Here is a 23,044-nt window from a genome sequence, read left to right as displayed (position 1 = left end):
TAATGGTTAAGGTTAGGGTAGGTGTTAAGGTTAGGGTAGGTGTTAAGGTTAGGATAATGGTTAAGGTTAGGGCAGGTGTTAAGGTTAGGGTTGAGGTTAGGGTTTAGGGTAGGGTAGCTGTTAAGGTTAGGATAATGGTTAAGGTTAGGGTAGGTGTTAAGTTTAGGGTTGAGGTTAGGGTTTAGGGTAGGGTAGGTGTTAAGGTTAGGGTAAGGGTTAAGGTTAGGGTAAGGGTAGGGGTTAGAGTTAGGGTTAGGTAAGGGTTATGGTTAAGGTTAGGGTAGGGGTTAAGATTAGAGTAGGGGTTAAGGTTAGGGTTTAGGGTAAGGGTAGGAGTTAGGGTTAGGGTAGGGGTTAAGGTAAGGGCATGGCTTATGGTTAAGGTTAGGGTAAGGTAAGGGTAGGAGTCGGGGTTAAGTTGAGGGTTTAGGGTAGGGGGTAGGGTAAGGGTTATGGTTCAGTGTAGGCGTTAAGGTTAGGGTAAGAGTAGGCGTTAAGGTTAGGGTAAGAGTAGGCGTTAAGGTTAGACTAAGAGTAGGCTTTAAGGTTAGGGTAAGAGTAGGCGTTAAGGTTAGAGTAAGGGTAGGGGTCAGGGAAGGTTAGGTAACTGTAAGGATTGAGGTTAATGTTAGGGTAAGGGTAGGATTTAAGGTAAGGGTAGGGTTTGAGGTAAGGATAGGGGTTAAGGTAAGGTTAGGGATTAGTGTAAGGGTAGGGGTTAAGGTTAGGGTAAGGCTAGGGGTTAAGGTTAGGGTAGGGATGTCCCAAGGATCCCGGATAGCACACACCCAGCTCCTCCTCCTTCCTGCCACTCACAAGCTCCTCCCCCTCCCGCCACTCGCAACAACAAAGATGAAAGATAATTTCTTCCTCTCTGACAACAAGCGGTTTCAAATCGTTATTTGCATTTGAGGTTTGATCCAACAGAATCGGTCATATGGACACTGAAACACATTTAGACAATATTTTACTTTAATAGATGGGAACCTAACTTTTCTAACAATACCCTTTATATGTCTCAACTCCTCAAATTGCGCAAAGAGCAGACCCTATTAAAACTGGAGTATCAAGGAACATTGATTCTGCAAAATTCATGCTCAGTTTCTGTCGCGCACGGGTACCGCTAGAAGCATTTTAGCCACAGACTGTTATGCTGGCTGTCTAGTCTGTGTTTTATAAATGTGTAATGAGCATAAAATAATATTATGTAAGGAATTAACAACTAGTTCTCATTATGATAAATAAGGTAGGCCACTTGAGTTCAACATCTGAACAACGTGGACAAGCTAGCATACTGTCAGAGACGGTCAGAAGGGTGTGTTCATAACAATTCAACTGTTGTATCTTGTTAGCTAGCAAATAGATCCAAGTTGGCTAGACTTTAATTATAAAGATTAGCTGGCTACTGACTAGCATGTGGGCTTGTGCTTGAGAGATTGTTTATGAGACCTGTGTTAATTTTATATTAATGCCTGCTTGTTGGTCATTATTAGTGAACGCTACAAGACGGTCATTATTAGTGAACGCTATAAGATGTTGGTCATTATTAGTGTATGCTGAAAGAAGTTGGTCATTGTTAGTGAATGCTGAAAGAAGTTGGACATTATTAGTGAATGCAACAGGAAGTTTGTCATTATTAGTGAATGCTGCAAGAAGTTGGTCATTATATAATGCCTGCTGCAAGAAGTTGGTCATTATTAGTGAATGCTGCAAGAAGTTGGTCATTATTAGTGAATGCTGCAAGACGTTGGTCATTATTAGTGAATGCTGCAAGAAGTTGGTCATCATTAGTGAATGCTACAAAACGTTGGTCATTATTAGTGAATGCTACAAGAAATTGGTCATTATTAGTGAATGCTACAAGAAGTTGGTCATTATTAGTGAATGCTACAAGAAGTTGGTCATTATTAGTGAATGCTACAAGAAGTTGGTCATTATTAGCAAATGCTACAAGATGTTGGTCATTATTAGTGAATGCTACAAGATGTTGGTCATTATTAGTGAATGCTACAAGACATTGGTCATTATTAGTGAATGCTACAAGACATTGGTCATTATTAGTGAATGCTACAAGACTTTGGTCATTATTAGTGAATGCTGCAAAAAGTTGGTCATTACTAGTGAATGCTGCAAAAAGTTGGTCATTATTAGTGAATGCTGCAAAAAGTTGGTCATTATTAGTGAATGCTACAAGAAGTTGGTCATTATTAGCGAATGCTACAAGAAGTTGGTCATAATATAATGCCTGCTGCAAGAAGTTGGTCATTATTAGTGAATGCTACAAGACGTTGGTCATTATTAGTGAATGCTGCAAGAAGTTGGTCATTATTAGTGAATGCTGCAAGAAGTTGGTCATTATTAGTGAATGCTACAAGAAATTGGTCATTATTAGTGAATGCTACAAGAAGTTGGTCATTATTAGTGAATGCTACAAGAAGTTGGTCATTATTAGTGAATGCTACAAGAAGTTGGTCATTATTAGCAAATGCTACAAGATGTTGGTCATTATTAGTGAATGCTACAAGATGTTGGTCATTATTAGTGAATGCTACAAGACATTGGTCATTATTAGTGAATGCTACAAGACATTGGTCATTATTAGTGAATGCTACATCACTTTGGTCATTATTAGTGAATGCTGCAAAAAGTTGGTCATTATTAGTGAATGATACAATAAGTTGGTCATTATTAGCGAATGCTACAAGAAGTTGGTCATAATATAATGCCTGCTGCAAAAAGTTGGTCATTATTAGTGAATGCTACAAAAAGTTGGTCATTATTAGTGAATGCTACAAGAAGTTGGTCATTAATAGTGAATGCTACAAGAAGTTGGTCATTATATAATGCCTGCTGCAAGAAGTTTGTCATTATTAGTGAATGCTACAAGAAATTGGTCATTATTAGTAAATGCTGCAAGAAGATGCTCATTATTAGTGAATGCTGCAAGAAGTTGGTCATTATTATTGAATTCTACAAGACGCTGATTATTAGTGAATACTGCAAGAAGTTGGTCATTATTAGTGAATGCTACAAGACGTTGGTCATTATTAGTGAACGCTGCAAGAAGTTGGTTATTATTATTGAATGCTATAAGAAGTTGGTCATTATTAGTGAACGCTGCAAGAAGTTGGTCATTATTAGTGAATGCTACATCACATTGGTCATTAGTAGTGAATGCTACAAGACAGTGATTATTAGTGAATGCTGCAAGAAGTTGGTCATTATGTGATGCCTGCTGCAAGAAGTTGGTCATTATTAGTGAATGCTACAAGATTTGGTCATTATTAGTGAATGATACAAGAAGTTGGTCATTATTAGTGAATGCTACAAGACGTTGGTCAGTATTAGTGAAAGCTACAAGATGTTGGTCATTATTAGTGAATGCTACAAGTCTTTGGTTATTATTTGTGAATGCTACAGGAAGTTGGTCATTAATTATACATTTTTGCTCAGACAACTTGAGGGGCCAAATTAAATCACCTGTGGCCGCTAGTTGGGGAACCATACTTTAAACAATAGGTTATATATTCTAGTTGTCAGTGCCTCCTAATTGTTGGACAGATTTAGTGTAACAGACAGCTTCTATTTCTTTGAACACAAAATCTCTCAACAACGTCTCTTTCCCCAAAAATTTAGCTAAAATAAAGAGGTAGATTGGGCCTTAAACTGTCAGGCCCATTCTCCAAGATGGCGTAGCAGTCGGACGTGTGTTTTGTCTTGTCCCGTATCGTTTTCCTTGTTTTTTTTCTCGTAAATATTTTGTATATATTTTAATCTCACTTCCCATCTACGGACTGAATATACTCTCCTGCAACCCACCTCACCCAATGTGGTACAGATCTGCTATTTCTATACTTTAGAACCGGAACCCCAATCAGAAGCTAGCCAGCTAACTAGCTACTAGCTAGTAGTCAGTTTGCCACTGACTCTTCACCGTTAACTGGGACACCAGCCAGCCCCAGCTCAGTCAATACCTGCCAGTCTGCACAGCGCGATATCAACCCAGAGCATATCGGACTCTACCATGTCTCCGGATTCCTACCACAAGCTCTGAACCTTTACACCAGATCATCGCACCTAGCTAGTGGCTGTCCGAGTGACTACTCCTGACTAACGTCTCTGTCCGGTAGCAAGCACCAGTTAGCCTTGAGCTAGCCTCGAGCTAGGCCCATCTCCCGGCTAACCGAAAAAGTCCACCAGCTAATTCTTGTGCTACAATACCTCTTTTGCCAAATGGCCTAGACCTTTTACTGCCGACACGGAGCCCCGCCGATCCATCACGACTGGTCTGCCGACGTAATCATCTGAGGTGGATCCAACAGGCTCTTCTGTTGCGACATCGCCGAAGGCCCATCTGCTAGCCCTGGCCCGCTAGCTGTCTGAATCGCCCTGTCTCCAGCTCAACTAGCGTAGTAGCAACTACTGAATCATCTCCCTGACTCACCTATTGCTACTCATTGGACCCTATGATCACTCTGCTACACATGCCTTTCCCTAATGTCAATATGCCCTGTCTATTGCTGTTTTGCTTAGTAATTATTGCCTTATTTCACTGTAGACCCCCCAGCCCTGCCCAATATGCCTTAGCCCCCACACATGCGGTGACCTCATCTGGCTTAACTGGTGCCTCTAGAGAGAGAACCTCTCATCGTCACTCAATGCCTAGGTTTACTTCCACTGTACTCCAGGTAACCTACCAGGTACACACCTCTGCTGTCTTTAACCAGGATCTCAGTGATCACTGCCTCATTGCCTGTGTCCTTAACTGTCACTGTCAAACGCTCCCTAAAATACTTCAGCGAGCTGGCCTTTCTAACCGACCTCACCCGGGTATCCTGGAAGGATATTGACCTCATCCAGTCAATAGAGGATGCCTGGTTGTTCTTTAAAGTGCTTTCCTCACCATCTTAAATAAGCATGCCCCATTCAAAAAAATGTAGAACTAAGAACAGATATAGCCCTTGGTTCACCCCAGACTTGACTGCCCTTGACCAGCACAAAAACATCCTGTGGCGTCCTGCATTAGCATCGAATAGTCACCGCGATATGCAACTTTTCAGGGAAGTCAGGAACCAAAATACATAGTCAGTTAGGAAAGCTAAGACTGGATTTTTCAAACAGAAATTTGCATCATGTAGCAGTAATTCCAAAAAGTTTTGGGACACTGTATAGTCCATGGAGAATAAGTGCACCTCCTCCAAGCTGCCCACTGCACTGAGGCGAGGAAACACTGTCACCATCGATAGTCTCTATAGGGCTGCCACAGGGTTCAATTCTCTGGCTGACTCTTTTCTATGTATATATCAATGATTTTGCTCTTGCTGCTGGTGATTGTCTGATCCACCTCTATGCAGACGACACCATTCTGTATACATCTGGCCCTTCTTTGGACACTGTGTTAGCTAACCTCCAGATGAGCTTCAATGCCATATAACACTCCTTCTGTGGCCTCCAACTGCTTTTAAATGCTTTTAAAACTAAATGCATGCTCTTCAACCGATTGCTGCCGCACCTGCCCGCCTGACTAGCATCACAACTCTGGACGGTTCTGACTTAGAATATGTGGACAGTTACAAATACATAGGTGTCTGGTTAGACTGTAAACTCTCCTTCCAGACTCTTCATCTCCAATCCAAAATTAAATCTAGAATCGGCTTCCTATTTCGCAACAAAGCCTCCTTCACTCATGCTGCCAAACATACCATCATAAAACTGACTATCCTACCGATCCTTGACTTCGGCGATGACATTTACAAAATAGCCTCCAACACTCTACTCAGCAAACTGGATGTAGTCTATCACAGTGCCATCTGTTTTGTCACCAAAGCCCCATATACTACCCACCATTGTGACCTGTATGCTCTCGTTGGCTGGCCCTTGCTACAAACCCACTGGCTACAGGTCATCTACAAGTCTTTGCTAGGTAAAGCCCCAGCTTATCTCAGCTCACTGGTCACCATAGCAGCCCCACCCCTTAGCACGCGCTCCGGCAGGTATTTTTCACTGGTCATCCCCAAAGCCAACTCCGCCTTTCTTCCAGTTCTCTGCTGCCAATGACTAGAAAGAAATGCAAAAATGACTGAAGCTGGAGAATTATCACCCTCTCTAACTTTAAGCATCAGCTGTCAGAGCAGCTTACGATCACTGTACCTGTACACAGCCAATCTGTAAATAGCACCCCCGACTAACTACCTCATCCCCATATTGTTATTTATCCTATTGCTCTTTTGCACCCCAGTATCTCTATTCTCTACTTGCACATCATCATCTGCACATCTATCACTCCAGTGTTAATGCTAAATTGTAATTATTTTGCCTCCATGGCCTATTTATTGCATTACCTCCCTAATCTTCTACATTTTCAAACACTACATAGATCTTTCTATTGTGTTATTGACTGTATGTTTGTTTATGTGTAACTCTGTGTTGTTTTTGTCGCACTGCTTTGCTTTATCTTGGCCAGGTCACAGTTGTAAATGAGAACTTGTTCTCAACTGGCCTACCTGGTTAAATAAAGGTGAAATAAAAATAAATAAATATAAAATGTGGACTAAAAAGCACCAACATAACAGTTCTGAGACTGCAACCATTTCTCAGCTGTGTGTGTACTGTTCTTCATCCTTCAGATGGGTTGTGGTGGCGAGGCAGAGAGGAACAGTGGTCTGACTGGGGTCCTTACTAACGACAGTCCCACTCACTGCCTGATCCTGAACGGGCAGAAGCCGGACAGACACATGCACTCGAAAGCGAGGAATCCGCTGGTGCCCGACGGTTTCCAGGAAACCGGACATCAAGTGCCACCTGAGGAGAGAAATCCCCACCCCTCCTCCCACATACCTGTCCCCCGACGCAGGTAGGGACCACATGGCTAATAACATAGTAGTGTTGTCACAATACCAGCGTTTTTCATTCGATACCGATACCAGGTTTAGTATTACAATACTCAATACCATCACGATACTTATTACCAAAACAATACCACAAAAAAAAATATATTAGCCAAAGTCACAAAATGACACTTGATCCAGACAGATAACTTTAGGACTTATTTTATTGGAAACTGCTCAGAGAACATACTGTATTATTTTATTGGAAACTGCTCAGAGAACATTCTGTATTCTTTTATTGGAAACTGCTCAGAGAACATACTGTATTCTTTTATTGGAAACTGCTCAGAGAACATACTGTATTCTTTTATTGGAAACTGCTCAGAGAACATACTGTATTCTTTTATTGGAAACTGCTCAGAGAACATACTGCATTCTTTTATTGGAAACTGCTCAGAGAACATACTGCATTCTTTTATTGGAAACTGCTCAGAGAACATACTGTATTCTTTTATTGGAAACTGCTCAGAGAACATACTGCATTCTATTATTGGAAACTGCTCAGAGAACATTCTGTATTATTTTATTGGAAACTGCTCAGAGAACATACTGTATTCTTTTATTGGAAACTGCTCAGAGAACATACTGTATTCTTTTATTGGAAACTGCTAAGAGAACATACTGTATTCTTTTATTGTAGTTATTAACAACATTTGCATGGAAGAAGCAATCTGTTCTTTTCGAATAGTGTGCACTGTCTCTTTAAGAAATGAATGACATTATTTGCTTAATTTGCAAGGCAGAATGTGGCTGTGGAATCTGACTTTGTGACTCGGGAATCTAGTCGAAACCAGACGTGAGGTAAAGGAAGACGAAGAAGTGAATGTTGTTTTGGTGGCATGGGAGACAATGTGAATTAGTAACATTTTTGGTGCCTGCCAGCTTTTAAATTAGCATATTTTGTGTTATGGTTTGCATATTATCACAAACAAAGTAGTAGGATTGTGAATTCAGCTGTAAGCTAGCAAGGAAAGTTAGCCTACAATTAAAGCTGGAAGCTACCGGTATCGTCTTGCATTGTAAAAGTGTCTAGCCTGTATGGACATTGTTTTGTGAACAGTAATTAACAGTTTCAACATTTCTACATGCTGGGTCGTATTATTCAGGTGTGTTAACTTCTGTGCCGCGTGAGTGAGGAGATAACATGATGCAGCCCAGACTCCCAGTGCAGGCTAAGTGGAGCAGGAGTGGGGACTGGGAAGCTAATGTAGCTCAGAATCCCAGTGCAGGCTAAGTGGAACAGGAGTGAGGAGATAACATGATGCAGCCCAGACTCCCAGTGCAGGCTAAGTGGAGCAGGAGTGGGGACTGGGAAGCTAATGTAGCTCAGACTCCCGGTGCAGGCTAAGTGGAGCAGGAGTGAGGAGATAACATGATGCAGCCCAGACTCCCAGTGCAGGCTAAGTGGAGCAGAAGTGAGGAGATAACATGATGCAGCCCAGACTCCCAGTGCAGGCTAAGTGGAGCAGGAGTGGGGAGATAACATGATGCAGCCCAGACTCCCAGTGCAGGCTAAGTGGAGCAGGAGTGGGGAGATAACATGATGCAGCCCAGACTCCCAGTGCAGGCTAAGTGGAGCAGGAGTGGGGAGATAACATGATGCAGCCCAGACTCCCAGTGCAGGCTAAGTGGAGCAGGAGTGGGGAGATAACATGATGCAGCCCAGACTCCCACTCTAGCACTCTGAGTGGCTAAATAGACCAGTGCACTCTGAGTGGCTAAACAGACCAGTGCACTCTGAGTGGCTAGACAGACCAGTGCACTCTGAGTGGCTAGACAGACCAGTGCACTCTGAGTGGCTAGACAGACCAGTGCACTCTGAATGGCTAGACAGACCAGTGCACTCTGAGTGTCTAGACAGACCAGTGCACTCTGAGTGGCTAGACAGACCAGTGCAGTCTGAGTGGCTAGACAGACCAGTGCACTCTGAGTGGCTAGACAGACCAGTGCACTCTGAGTGGCTAGACAGACCAGTGCAGTCTGAGTGGCTAGACAGACCAGTGCAGTCTGAGTGGCTAGACAGACCAGTGCAGTCTGAGTGGCTAGACAGACCAGTGCAGTCTGAGTGGCTAGACAGACCAGTGCAGTCTGAGTGGCTAGACAGACCAGTGCAGTCTGAGTGGCTAGACAGACCAGTGCAGTCTGAGTGGCTAGACAGACCAGTGCAGTCTGAGTGGCTAGACAGACCAGTGCAGTCTGAGTGGCTAGACAGACCAGTGCAGTCTGAGTGGCTAGACAGACCAGTGCAGTCTGAGTGGCTAGACAGACCAGTGCAGTCTGAGTGGCTAGACAGACCAGTGCAGTCTGAGTGGCTAGACAGACCAGTGTGTGTATGTTGACATGTTTTTCTCTCTGCAGTTTGCACTAGCAGAGCGAGAGGGGCTCAAGGCTGTTTTCCCTGTTGCTGACACACACACGCACACACACACACACACACACACACACACACACACACACACACACACACACACACACACACACACACACACACACACACACACACACACACACACACACACACACACACACACACACACACACACACACACACACACACACACACACACACACACACACACACACAGGCAGCAGTCAGAGAGAGAGAGAGAGAGAGCTGTGTCTGTCCAGGGACATGACCCGTCAGCGCTCTGCTAGATAACACTGCTACACAACAGATGAGGTCTGGGAACGGCTGCAGGCAGAGCGTTTTTATTCAAAATGTTTTAGAACCATTGATAGTTTGGAGAAGCTGTCTATATGGGGGATGGAAGCTCTATCTCTCTATGTGTGTGTTTTCATAGTGTAGTGGGGAATTGGCCTGGTTTCTCCTCTGCCACCTCCCCTACCAGCTGTCACAGTTGGGGTTTTCTGCTAGGGCCGTGTGTCGAACACAGTTGTGTAAAGTGTTCAGTTCAGTTCATGGTTGTATCGCTGGGTTACTGTGTCCTGCAAACAAGCTAAAACAAGCCTCTCTGCACAGAGGAGAGGAAGGACACAGGAGGTGCACACAAACACACACACACAGATACAGCTGATAAATATCTAAAGAACGTGTGAATGAACAAAAAGAGGTCCAGTGGAATGGTTGGGCCAGCTTTTTGGCTGGTTCGTTGTGAAAATGTTTTCTTATCTCTGCTCCTGCAGGTATTGACTCTGATGCAGTTGTTGAAGTGAATGGAAATAGTGCCCCTAGTTTATCTATGTCAATGCTGTGACAGATTGCCACTAGGACCATGACGGTCATGGAATTTTGGATGCCGGTTATTGGTCTGCCAAAATACGCACGTTTTCTCCTCTCCTCCACCCCTGACTGCATGTGCTGCTGCTGCTGGAAGGGGGGCATTGCCTAGGCAACCAAGGACTCTTTTGTTACAACAGCTTGTTTTTTTACAGCAAGAAGTAACAAAGTTTCATCATGTTGTAAAGAGTCCATATTACCGGGTAAATGAACTCAACCACACGAATGCTCGGTCGTCCCAAGTCAGTTGTTCATTCTACAAAAAGATACAAATGATAAAACAACGGTTATGACGGTTATTTCTTTTCATGACAGTCTTCATCTATAATCGGCAGAGGTAATCAACAGCATGGTGGTTATGGAGGCTGGATGAAGCACAGGTTACGCACACAGTTTGTACTTTCGCAACTAGTGGATAGTCAGATCTATTTGGCTTGCCCTACCGAAGTTGTTGACTTTTGCTAGAATCTTTTTTTTACAATTTACCACCCAGCCATATTATTAGCCATGATTAGAGCCTTGGCGCTTCCCTGACCTTGTGACCTGACCAGGAAAAACGATCCAGCCCTGAGAGAGAGAGACTGCAACTCTAACCCCAGCATATGTTTTATAGCCTCCTCACCAATGATCTCTCTCTAAGCTGTGTGCATGCAGTTCCTGGAACAGTAACGCGCAGAAGAATTGCAGCCCACGCAGAGATGGACAAGATTGAACTTCACTAAAATGTACACTATCTTTCCTGGCTTTAAACAGAGAACCATTTCTCCATATTGTGGAAATTGGCATTAAATCAGTAAAATAACAGTCCCTTTCAATGCAACAAGCCAAATCCAACTTCAGGACTGAGTTGGTGATTTTGTTGTAGGCAGGGGTGAAAATAGATTTATTTTCTTACCGGTACGGACATTTTTTTGAATACTTCAGAAATTACAAGGTAGCCTCCTCCGCTGACACTGACTAACAGGTCAATAAAAACAACATTGTCTAATCCATATAATTGGCCTATGAAAAGGGGAGACACAATACCATATGAGTAGGAAATGATTGTCCCAAAACAAACAAAAGTGGCACTGACTCAATGAGAAAGACAGTGAATATGCAAGCTTACTGGAGATATGGCAGATGTTCCCCGCTGGTGCCAATAAAATGTTGATATGTAAAAGATAGATTGGAGTCTTTTCATTGTCATCTCTTTACATCAATAGCCATTTGCTTTCCGAACAGTTTTTCTGCGATTGTATTTTCTAATATCACGAAATGACTGGCTGGGTATCTCAGGTTTTCACTGACAGTAGCAACTTAACAATCATCTATGTGGTATTTGCCGCGTCCGCTTCCAAAATTGCGGACCCTTCTGACTGTAGGCTAAGCGATTTAAAACAATTCCCTTTTTGAAGAAGCTAATGATCCTCTGTGGTCCAATAACTTGACTGGCCTGCACAGATCCCTGACCTGAACCCCATCAAATACCTTTGGGGTAAATTAGAATTCGCTTGTGGCTGAATGGAAGCAAGTCCCCACAGCAATGTTTCAACATCAAGTGGAAAGCCTTCCCAGAAGAGTTGAGGCTGTTATAGCAGTAAAGGGTGGACCAACTCCATATTAATGCCCATCATTTTGGAATTAGGTGTCCAATACTTTGGGTCATGTAGTGTATCTCCTGTCCCATTTGAGCTACAGTCATGATATTTTGCACATATATGCCAGGGATGTAACGGTTCACCAAACCCACAGTTTGGTACGTACTGCTTGTTTTGTCACATAAACGGATATTAGGCAAACTATTTGAATTTTAGAAACCAGGAAATGGCGTAAAGATTTCTGCATATTGCACCTTTAATTCGAATTTTAGAAACCAGGAAATGGCGTAGAGATTTCTGCATATTGCACCTTTAATTGCATCATCTTCCATTGATTATATAACCTAACGTTCTTCCATTGATTATATAACCTCCTAACGTTCTTTGCCACACACTGAGGTTCTATGACTGTAGTGCTACTTTGATGATTTTTGATTGGCCGTCAACAAGCTACATGCGCCACTCATGAAATGCATACTGTACTGCATACTGTACTGTCATTTTTATCTCTATCAGAATCAGGGCTGCTTGAATGCAAAGGGGAGACAAAGTTGTGTTCTTGTTTCTTTTATATTTCCGTCTTGCACCGGTGGAATGCTGGGGTGAAGTCTGTGTAAATATGTCAACATGTTTGAGGTGTTGGTGGAATGCTGGGGTGAAGTCTGTGTAAATATGTCAACATGTTTGAGGTGTTGGTGGAATGCTGGGGTGAAGTCTGTGTAAATATGTCAACATGTTTGAGGTGTTGGTGGAATGCTGGGATGAAGTCGGTGTAAATATGTCAACATGTTTGAGGTGTTGGTGGAATGCTGGGATGAAGTCGGTGTCAATATGTCAACATGTTTGAGGTGTTGGTGGAATGCTGGGAAGAAGTCGGTGTAAATATGTCAACATGTTTGAGGTGTTGGTGGAATGCTGGGATGAAGTCGGTGTAAATATGTCAACATGTTTGAGGTGTTGGTGGAATGCTGGGATGAAGTCGGTGTAAATATGTCAACATGTTTGAGGTGTTGGTGGAATGCTGGGATGAAGTCGGTGTAAATATGTCAACATGTTTGAGGTGTTGGTGGAATGCTGGGATGAAGTCGGTGTAAATATGTCAACATGTTTGAGGTGTTGGTGGAATGCTGGGATGAAGTCGGTGTAAATATGTCAACATGTTTGAGGTGTTGGTGGAATGCTGGGATGAAGTCGGTGTAAATATGTCAACATGTTTGAGGTGTTGGTGGAATGCTGGGATGAAGTCGGTGTAAATATGTCAACATGTTTGAGGTGTTGGTGGAATGCTGGGATGAAGTCGGTGTAAATATGTCAACATGTTTGAAGTGTTGGTGGAATGCTGGGATGAAGTCGGTGTAAATATGTCAACATGTTTGAGGTGTTGGTGGAATGCTGGGATGAAGTCGGTGTAAATATGTCAACATGTTTGAGGTGTTGGTGGAATGCTGGGATGAAGTCGGTGTAAATATGTCAACATGTTTGAGGTGTTGGTGGAATGCTGGGATGAAGTCGGTGTAAATATGTCAACATGTTTGAGGTGTTGGTAGAATGCTGGGATGAAGTCGGTGTAAATATGTCAACATGTTTGAGGTGTTGGTGGAATGCTGGGATGAAGTCGGTGTAAATATGTCAACATGTTTGAGGTGTTGGTGGAATGCTGGGATGAAGTCGGTGTAAATATGTCAACATGTTTGAGGTGTTGGTGGAATGCTGGGATGAAGTCGGTGTAAATATGTCAACATGTTTGAGGTGTTGGTGGAATGCTGGGATGAAGTCGGTGTAAATATGTCAACATGTTTGAGGTGTTGGCACTTGCACAGGCTATTCTCGTTGATCAGTGGCGACATACTGTTAAAGTTTTGTCTACAACTCTCTTTCTATTGCCGTTGTAAACTACTGTTAATAGAAAATGTTCCCAAACTGGAGATTGAAACGGTGATGCAGGATCCTCCTGGTTTATCCACCCCATCACTCTCCATCGTACAGAACTAGTTCCCGGCTGCGCCTCACAAAAGGATCATTTGAAATGCTCCAGTTATGATTTGAATTTTGATTACAACGCGTGCATCGGCTCTAGTTAGTTTAATGGATTAGCCCACAATGTTTTTTTCAGCTCAGATGTACCCAAGAGACAATGGCATACATGGCAGTGTAGGAATTACCTATAGGCGTGGTGTTCACATATTGGAAAATATTTGTTTGTGTATTCATTTGGGTTCACAGTGCAGACCGTACCGAGGTCCCCTCACCAAACAGTTCGGTACGAATACATGTACCATTACGCCCCTAATATATCATGTTCAATAAATACATTTCAAATTGCACTTCTTTTCATTGTTGACTCAAGTATGATATTGGAAACCTTGGTTAATAGTTGAAAAAATGTCATGGCTGGCGTTAGGCTAATTAACATAAATGTACATGCATCTGATGTTCTCAATTTAAATTTATTTTGCGAGTACTTGATAATAATTTAATGTGAGTACTCAAACATTCAAATAATTTAAAATGCCCTAGTAGCATCTTACATGCATACTGTAGAGACCATTTCCATCAGTGTAAATAATACACAACAGTGAATTGATGTGAATACTCTCTTTCTATCTCTGTGCCCCTTTCTGTCCTCTCCTCAATCTCTTTCCATCTTTGTACCCCTTGCTGTCCTCTCCTCCATCTCTTTCTATCTATGTGGCCCCTTTCTGTCCTCTCCTCCATCTCTTTTTATCTCTGTGCCCCTTGCTGTCCTCTCCTCCATCTCTTTCTATCTATGTGGCCCCTTTCTGTCCTCTCCTCCATCTCTTTTTATCTCTGTGCCCCTTGCTGTCCTCTCCTCCATCTCTTTCTATCTATGTGGCCCCTTTCTGTCCTCTCCTCCATCTCTTTTTATCTCTGTGCCCCTTGCTGTCCTCTCCTCCATCTCTTTTTATCTCTGTGCCCCTTGCTGTCCTCTCCTCCATCTCTTTCTATCTATGTGGCCCCTTTCTGTCCTCTCCTCCATCTCTTTTTATCTCTGTGCCCCCTGCTGTCCTCTCCTCCATCTCTTTCCATATCTGTGCCCCTTTCTGTCCTCTCCTCCATCTCTTTCCATCTCTGTGCCCCTTTCTGTCCTCTCCTCCATCTCTTTCCATCTCTGCCCCTTGCTGTCCTCTCCTCCATCTCTTTCTATCTCTGTGCCCCTTGCCCTCCTCTCCTCCAACCACGAGGATGTCACACTAAAGCCAGATCAAATCCATGGAAGATGAGGCGTTCAGACAAACTCACCATCCCCCCTCTGGCATTGGCCACTTAAATCACCATGGAGGACAGGACATTTCTCTCTCTCTCTCTCTCTCTCTCTCTCTCTCTCTCTCTCTCTCTCTCTCTCTCTCTCTCTCTCTCTCTCTCTCTCTCTCTCTCTCTCTCTCTCTCTCCCTCTCTCTCACTGTATTACTTACACACACACCAATCGGTGTCTCCCCCTTAGTGCATTGCATTATTCACCATGGTAAGTCATGGCAGTCCCCAGACGTCAGGCTGCAAAAGACAAGAGGTCAGGGAGTCAAGAGAGCTGTCTGACTAACACTTTTAACACGCACACCAAAGAGCCGTCCGACTAACACTTTTAACACTGCACACCAAAGAGCTGTCTGACTAACACTTTTAACACCGCACACCAAAGAGCTGTCCGACTAACACTTTTAACACCGCACACCAAAGAGCTGTCCGACTAACACTATTAACACTGCACACCAAAGAGCTGTTCGACTAACACTTTTAACCCTGCACACCAAAGAGCTGTCCGACTAACACTTTTAACACTGCACACCAAAGAGCTGTTCGACTAACACTTTTAACCCTGCACACCAAAGAGCTGTCCGACTAACACTTTTAACACGCACACCAAAGAGCCGTCCGACTAACACTTTTAACACTGCACACCAAAGAGCTGTACGACTAACACTATTAACACTGCACACCAAAGAGCTGTTCGACTAACACTTATAACCCTGCACACCAAAGAGCTGTCCGACTAACACTTTTAACACTGCACACCAAAGAGCTGTTCGACTAACACTTTTAACCCTGCACACCAAAGAGCTGTTCGACTAACACTTTTAACACTGCACACCAAAGAGCCGTCCGACTAACACTTTTAACACTGCACACCAAAGAGCTGTCCGACTAACACTTTTAACCCTGCACACCAAAGAGCTGTCCGACTAACACTTTTAACACTGCACACCAAAGAGCTGTTCGACTAATACTTTTAACACTGCACACCAAAGAGCTGTCCGACTAATACTTTTAACACTGCACACCAAAGAGCTGTTCGACTAACACTTTTAACACTGCACACCAAAGAGCTGTCCGACTAACACTTTTAACACTGCACACCAAAGAGCTGTTCGACTAATACTTTTAACACTGCACACCAAAGAGCCGTCCGACTAACACTTTTAACACTGCACACCAAAGAGCTGTCCGACTAATACTTTTAACACTGCACACCAAAGAGCTGTTCGACTAATCCTTTTAACACTGCACACCAAAGAGCTGTTCGACTAATACTTTTAACACTGCACACCAAAGAGCTGTCCGACTAATACTTTTAACACTGCACACCAAAGAGCTGTTCGACTAACACTTTTAACACTGCACACCAAAGAGCTGTCCGACTAACACTTTTAACACTGCACACCAAAGAGCTGTTCGACTAATACTTTTAACACTGCACACCAAAGAGCCGTCCGACTAACACTTTTAACACTGCACACCAAAGAGCTGTCCGACTAATACTTTTAACACTGCACACCAAAGAGCTGTTCGACTAATCCTTTTAACACTGCACACCAAAGAGCTGTTCGACTAATACTTTTAACACTGCACACCAAAGAGCTGTTCGACTAATACTTTTAACACTGCACACCAAAGAGCTGTCCGACTAACACTTTTAACACTGCACACCAAAGAGCTGTCCGACTAACACTTTTAACACCGCACACCAAAGAGCTGTCCGACTAACACTTTTAACACCGCACACCAAAGAGCTGTCCGACTAACACTTTTAACACCGCACACCAAAGAGCTGTCCGACTAACACTATTAACACTGCACACCAAAGAGCTGTTCGACTAACACTTTTAACCCTGCACACCAAAGAGCTGTCCGACTAACACTTTTAACACCGCACACCAAAGAGCTGTCCGACTAACACTATTAACACTGCACACCAAAGAGCTGTTCGACTAACACTTTTAACCCTGCACACCAAAGAGCTGTCCGACTAACACTTTTAACTTGCACACCAAAGAGCTGTTCGACTAACACTTTTAACCCTGCACACCAAAGAGCTGTCCGACTAACACTTTTAACACGCACACCAAAGAGCCGTCCGACTAACACTTTTAACACTGCACACCAAAGAGCTGTACGACTAACACTATTAACACTGCACACCAAAGAGCTGTTCGACTAACACTTATAACCCTGCACACCAAAGAGCTGTCCGACTAACACTTTTAACACTGCACACCAAAGAGCTGTTCGACTAACACTTTTAACCCTGCACACCAAAGAGCTGTTCGACTAACACTTTTAACACTGCACACCAAAGAGCCGTCCGACTAACACTTTTAACACTGCACACCAAAGAGCTGTCCGACTAACACTTTTAACACTGCACACCAAAGAGCTGTCCGACTAATACTTTTAACACTGCACACCAAAGAGCTGTTCGACTAATACTTTTAACACTGCACACCAAAGAGCTGTCCGACTAACACTTTTAACACTGCACACCAAAGAGCTGTCCGACTAATACTTTTAACACTGCACACCAAAGAGCCGTCCGACTAACACTTTTAACACTGCACACCAAAGAGCTGTCCGACTAATACTTTTAACACTGCACACCAAAGAGCTGTTTGTGATGTGACACTCCAATATCAACTATTTCTGAACAGCGTTGGTTGGAGTTTTCACTTGATAACTGCTTGACGAAGTTGGTTTGTGTTTCCACTGGTTTCCCAGTGTGACTCGTAGCTGGTCGTCTCATTTTACAGTGATCTGTTTCTCCTGTGTAGTTTTGCACAAAGCAGAGTCAGTTTCCCCTGACCTAACCCCACCCTCTAGGTCACAGACCACAGCTGACTGGTGGCTCGACTGGTTTCACCCTGGTGCTGGTTTAAATAAACTGTAACAGCACTTTACACAGTTGAGACACACACACACACACACACACACACACACACACACACACACACACACACACACACACACACACACACACACACACACACACACACACACACACACACACACACACACACACACACACACACACTTTTGCAGTGAAGTGTGCCGTGTATGGGTGAAGGTCAGAGGAACAGCCCCCCGAGCTTGCCCTCTGTCTCAGTCTGGATCTCATTGAGACTGGAAGGTTGTGAACCCTCAAACCCTGTCTCCCAACCCTGTCTCTCCTCCAACCTTTTCTCTCCCCAGCCCTCTCTCTCCCCAACCGTCTCTCTCCCCCAGCCCTCTCTCTCCCCAACCGTCTCTCTCTCCCCAACCCTCTCTCTCTCTCCCCCAACCCTCTCTATCTCTTCCAACCCTCTCTCCCCAACCCCCCCTATCTCAACCCTCTCTCCCCAACCCTCTCTCTCCTCCAACCCTCTCTCTCCTCCAACCCTCTAACTCTCCTCCAACACTCTCTCCCCAACCCTCTCTCTCCTCCAACCCTCTCTCTCTCTCCTCCAACCCTCTCTATCTCTTCCAACCTTCTCTCCCCAACCCTCCCTCTCCCCAAACCTCTCTCTCCACCAACCCCCTCTCTCCTACAACCCTCTAACTCTCCTCCAACATTCTCTCCCAACCCTCTCTCTCCTCCAACCCTCTCTCTCTCTCCCCCAACCCTCTTTCTCCCCTCCAACCCTCTCTCTCTCCCCCAACCCTCTCTCTACTCTAACCCTCTGCCCCTAGCCCTATGAATATTTGCTGTAAGGTGTGTGTTCGTAAAGGGTTAACTCTCCTACTCATACACCAATAGGTCCAAGGTCATTCTAGATGAATGGCAACAGGGGAGAGGGGGTGGTGTAGCCCAGCTTGCTAGCATTCTGTATTTCGCATGTCTAGCATTTCAGCTCCAGTATCTGGGCTTTGTGTAACCTAACGTAGCCGGAACGGCATTTCTTTCTGGACCTGACTAGAAGAAAAAAACTGTCGGGGGAGGTTTTCTTCTGTACTGTTGATCCAATCCAGTAAATGTGGAGGAGGAGTTAGGATGGAGTGTCACCTTGTTAACATCCACAAGTGGAAGTCGCGTCACAGGCTCTCTTTCCATTTCTCCTGAAAACCAGATGCATCCAGTTTCTCACGACCCCACAGAGGGTGGGTTATGTGTAAACTGGACCATTGCTGACCAGAGCTTGCACCATGACAGAGGCAGGCTACATCTCCCCAGGCCTGTCTGACTCATCAGCCCAGGGCTGCTTCAGACAGTCCAGTGAAAACACGTGTGGTAACTTGTGGATGTGTTGGTGTGTCATTGGTGGTTACAGCTTTTCTTTCTCTGCTATTAGATTGCATCACTGTGGTTGACCCTGAATCAGTCTTTGATTTCATCAAAAGCCCAAAGCCCAAATAAACATGGTGAAAGGATGTGTGTGTGTGTGTGTGTGTGTGTGTGTGTGTGTGTGTGTGTGTGTGTGTGTGTGTGTGTGTGTGTGTGTGTGTGTGTGTGTGTGTGTGTGTGTGTGTGTGTGTGTGTGTGTGTGTGTGTGTGTGTGTGTGTGTTATGCTTGGATGACACATTAATTATCTGTTGGTTTGAGCTGGAGAAGAGAAGTGTAATCAGTTTCATAATGTGAGTGGGAGGGAGGGAGGAATGCGTTGTGCATGCATACAGTGGGAGGGAGGGAATGCGTTGTGCATGCATACAGTGGGAGGGAGGGAGGAATGCATTGTGCATGCATACAGTGGGAGGGAGGGAGGAATGCGTTGTGCATGCATACAGTGGGAGGGAGGGAATGCGTTGTGCATGCGTACAGTGGGAGGGAGGGAGGAATGCGTTGTGCATGCATACAGTGGGAGGGAGGGAGGAATGCATTGTGCATGCATACAGTGGGAGGGAGGGAGGAATGCGTTGTGCATGCATACAGTGGGAGGGAGGGAGGGAATGCGTTGTGCATGCGTACAGTGGGAGGGAGGGAGGAATGTTGTGCATGCATACAGTGGGAGGGAGGGAGGGAATGCGTTGTGCATGCATACAGTGGGAGGGAGGAATGCGTTGTGCATGCATACAGTGGGAGGGAGGGAGGGAATGCGTTGTGCATGCATACAGTGGGAGGGAGGGAATGCGTTGTGCATGCATACAGTGGGAGGGAGGGAGGAATGCATTGTGCATGCATACAGTGGGAGGGAGGGAGGAATGCGTTGTGCATGCATACAGTGGGAGGGAGGGAGGGAATGCGTTGTGCATGCATACAGTGGGAGGGAGGGAATGCGTTGTGCATGCATACAGTGGGAGGGAGGGAGGAATGCATTGTGCATGCATACAGTGGGAGGGAGGGAGGAATGCGTTGTGCATGCATACAGTGGGAGGGAGGGAGGGAATGCGTTGTGCATGCGTACAGTGGGAGGGAGGGAGGAATGCGTTGTGCATGCATACAGTGGGAGGGAGGGAGGGAATGCGTTGTGCATGCATACAGTGGGAGGGAGGAATGCGTTGTGCATGCATACAGTGGGAGGGAGGGAGGGAATGCGTTGTGCATGCATACAGTGGGAGGGAGGGAGGGAGGGAATGCGTTGTGCATGCATACAGTGGGAGGGAGGGAGGAATGCGTTGTGCATGCATACAGTGGGAGGGAGGGAATGCGTTGTGCATGCATACAGTGGGAGGGAGGGAGGAATGCGTTGTGCATGCATACAGTGGGAGGGAGGGAATGCGTTGTGCATGCATACAGTGGGAGGGAGGGAGGAATGCATTGTGCATGCATACAGTGGGAGGGAGGGAGGAATGCGTTGTGCATGCATACAGTGGGAGGGAGGGAGGAATGCGTTGTGCATGCATACAGCGGGATGATCCTCTGTTGCAACCAGAAAGTAAAGAGCTCAGCATTTCTTCATGATTATTGGCTAGGGCTTGGCGATATGGCATAAATATCAGCATTTCTTCATGCTTATTGGCTAGGGCTTGGCGATATGGCATAAATATCAGCATTTCTTCATGATTATTGGCTAGGGCTTGGCGAAATGGCATACATATCAGCACTTCTTCATACTTATTGGCTAGGGCTTGGCGATATGGCATAAATATCAGCATTTCTTCATGATTATTGGCTAGGGCTTGGCGATATGGCATAAATATCAGCATTTCTTCATGATTATTGGCTAGGGCTTGGCGATATGGCATAAATATCAGCATTTCTTCATGATTATTGGCTAGGGCTTGGCGATATGGCATAAATATCAGCATTTCTTCATGATTATTGGCTAGGGCTTGGCGATATGGCATAAATATCAGCATTTCTTCATGATTATTGGCTAGGGCTTGGCGATATGGCATAAATATCAGCATTTCTTCATGATTATTGGCTAGGGCTTGGCGATATGGCATAAATATCATATCACAGTATTTAAAAAACATATTTATGGTATTTGATGTTTTTGAATAGTCATAGTTCTAAATATGCTTTATCGGGATATGCTTTAATTGTAAGTGGGTTTTAATTGGCCTATCTCCATTCTGACTGCTGTTCAACCAAACGTCAACTAAAAAGGACAAAACGGACAGTGAGGTATTCCTATTTTATAGAACATCGCATAGGAATCAAAATCCTCTTTTGTAGCCTCAAACTCTGGTACTCAACCAATGATCTCCATTTGCATAATTATTTAGTCGATTCCAGCATTTTCATGAATTCATTATTTTCTTCACTAATTTGGTATCATTTGCCTCTTTTACGTAAAAAAAATAATATCCTTTGTGAGAATAATAATTTTCCTCTTCGACTGTATATTTTCGGCTTCAATTGCAGTTCTTACTTTCACCACTAGGGTAGTTCTCTGATTTACGGGAGTCTATTTGGCAAGCTTGCCCTCCCGAAGTTGTTGGCTTGTTGTGCTAGAAAGTTAGCTAGCAGTTTTCGGTTGTTAGCAGTTTCTTACTGGTGATCAAAACCGATGATTGCCATAATTTTTCGAGTCATTTCTGAAATCCAAACCGGTCCGTGAATGTATTCCGGGATATAGTTTTTTTTAACGGTTTACCGCCCAGCCCTATTATTAGCCATGATTAGGTCCTTGGCTCTTCCCTGACCTTGTGACCTTAGCAGGAAAAAAACTACCCAACCTTGAGAGACAGATGGATAGAAAGCCAACGTAAAACACCAAATAATGCATGCAGAGCAGAATTCGGATGATAACCGGTAATTATCAAAATCCAGAAAAGAGCTGTTAAATTCTACAACCACCTAAAAGGAAGCGATTCCCAAACCTTCCATAACAAAGCCATCACCTACAGAGAGATGAACCTGGAGAAGAGTCCCCTAAGCATGCTGGTCCTGACGCTCTGCTCACAAACACAAACACACCCCACAGAGTCCCTGGACAGCAACACAATTAGACCCAATAAAATCATGAGAAAACAAAAAAATAATTACTTTACACATTGTAAAAAACTAGCCAAAGAATAAAGCAAACTGGAATGCTATTTGGCTCTAAACCGAGATTATACAGTGGCAGAATACCTGAATACCACTGTAGGCAGACGTGGCTCTTAAGAGAAGACAGGCTATGTGCACACTTCCTAACCTCCTGTCAAATGTATGACCATATTAGAGACACATATCTCCCTCAGATTACACAGACCCACAAAGAATTTTAAAACAAACCCAATTTTGATAAACTCCCATATCTACTGGGAGAAATACCAAGGTGTGCCATCACAGCAGCAAGATTTGTGACCTGTTGCCGCAAGAAAAGGGCAACCAGTGAAGAACAATCACCATTGTAAATACAACCCATATATATGTTTATTTATTTTCCCTTTTCTACTTTGACTATTTGCACATTGTTACAACAATGTACATAGCCAGTAATATAAAATTTGAAGTGTCTCTATTATTTTGAAACTTTTGTGAGTGTAATGTTTACTGTTCACTTCTGATTGTTTGTTTCACTTTTGTTTATAATTTATTTCACTTGCTTTGGCAATGTAAACATGTTTCCCATGAAAATAAAGCTAATTGATTTGAATTGAGAGTGGGAGAGTTAGAGAGAGAGGGAGTTGGAGAAAGAGGTAGAGAGAGAGTTGGAGATGGACGGAGAGAAAGTGGGTGAAGAAGAATAGAGCGAGGCACACA

At 44.1% G+C, this 23,044-nt stretch overlaps 1 protein-coding gene across 3 annotated transcripts in view; it reads left to right on the top strand.

The window, feature by feature from the left end:
• The window catches only part of LOC124045609 (zinc finger protein 704-like), a 117,177-nt gene that overhangs the window by 4,303 nt on the left and 89,830 nt on the right, over window positions 1–23,044 (top strand). For all 3 annotated transcript variants that reach the window (XM_046365021.1, XM_046365020.1, XM_046365019.1), the window contains exon 2: window positions 6,627–6,853. In XM_046365021.1, coding sequence (XP_046220977.1) covers window positions 6,627–6,853 — 227 coding nt within the window. The remainder of the gene's footprint in view (window positions 1–6,626; window positions 6,854–23,044) is intronic.

Source organism: Oncorhynchus gorbuscha, linkage group LG10 (assembly GCF_021184085.1).
Source record: "Oncorhynchus gorbuscha isolate QuinsamMale2020 ecotype Even-year linkage group LG10, OgorEven_v1.0, whole genome shotgun sequence".
NCBI lineage: Eukaryota > Metazoa > Chordata > Actinopteri > Salmoniformes > Salmonidae > Oncorhynchus > Oncorhynchus gorbuscha.
This window is presented reverse-complemented; position numbering and strand designations above follow the sequence as displayed.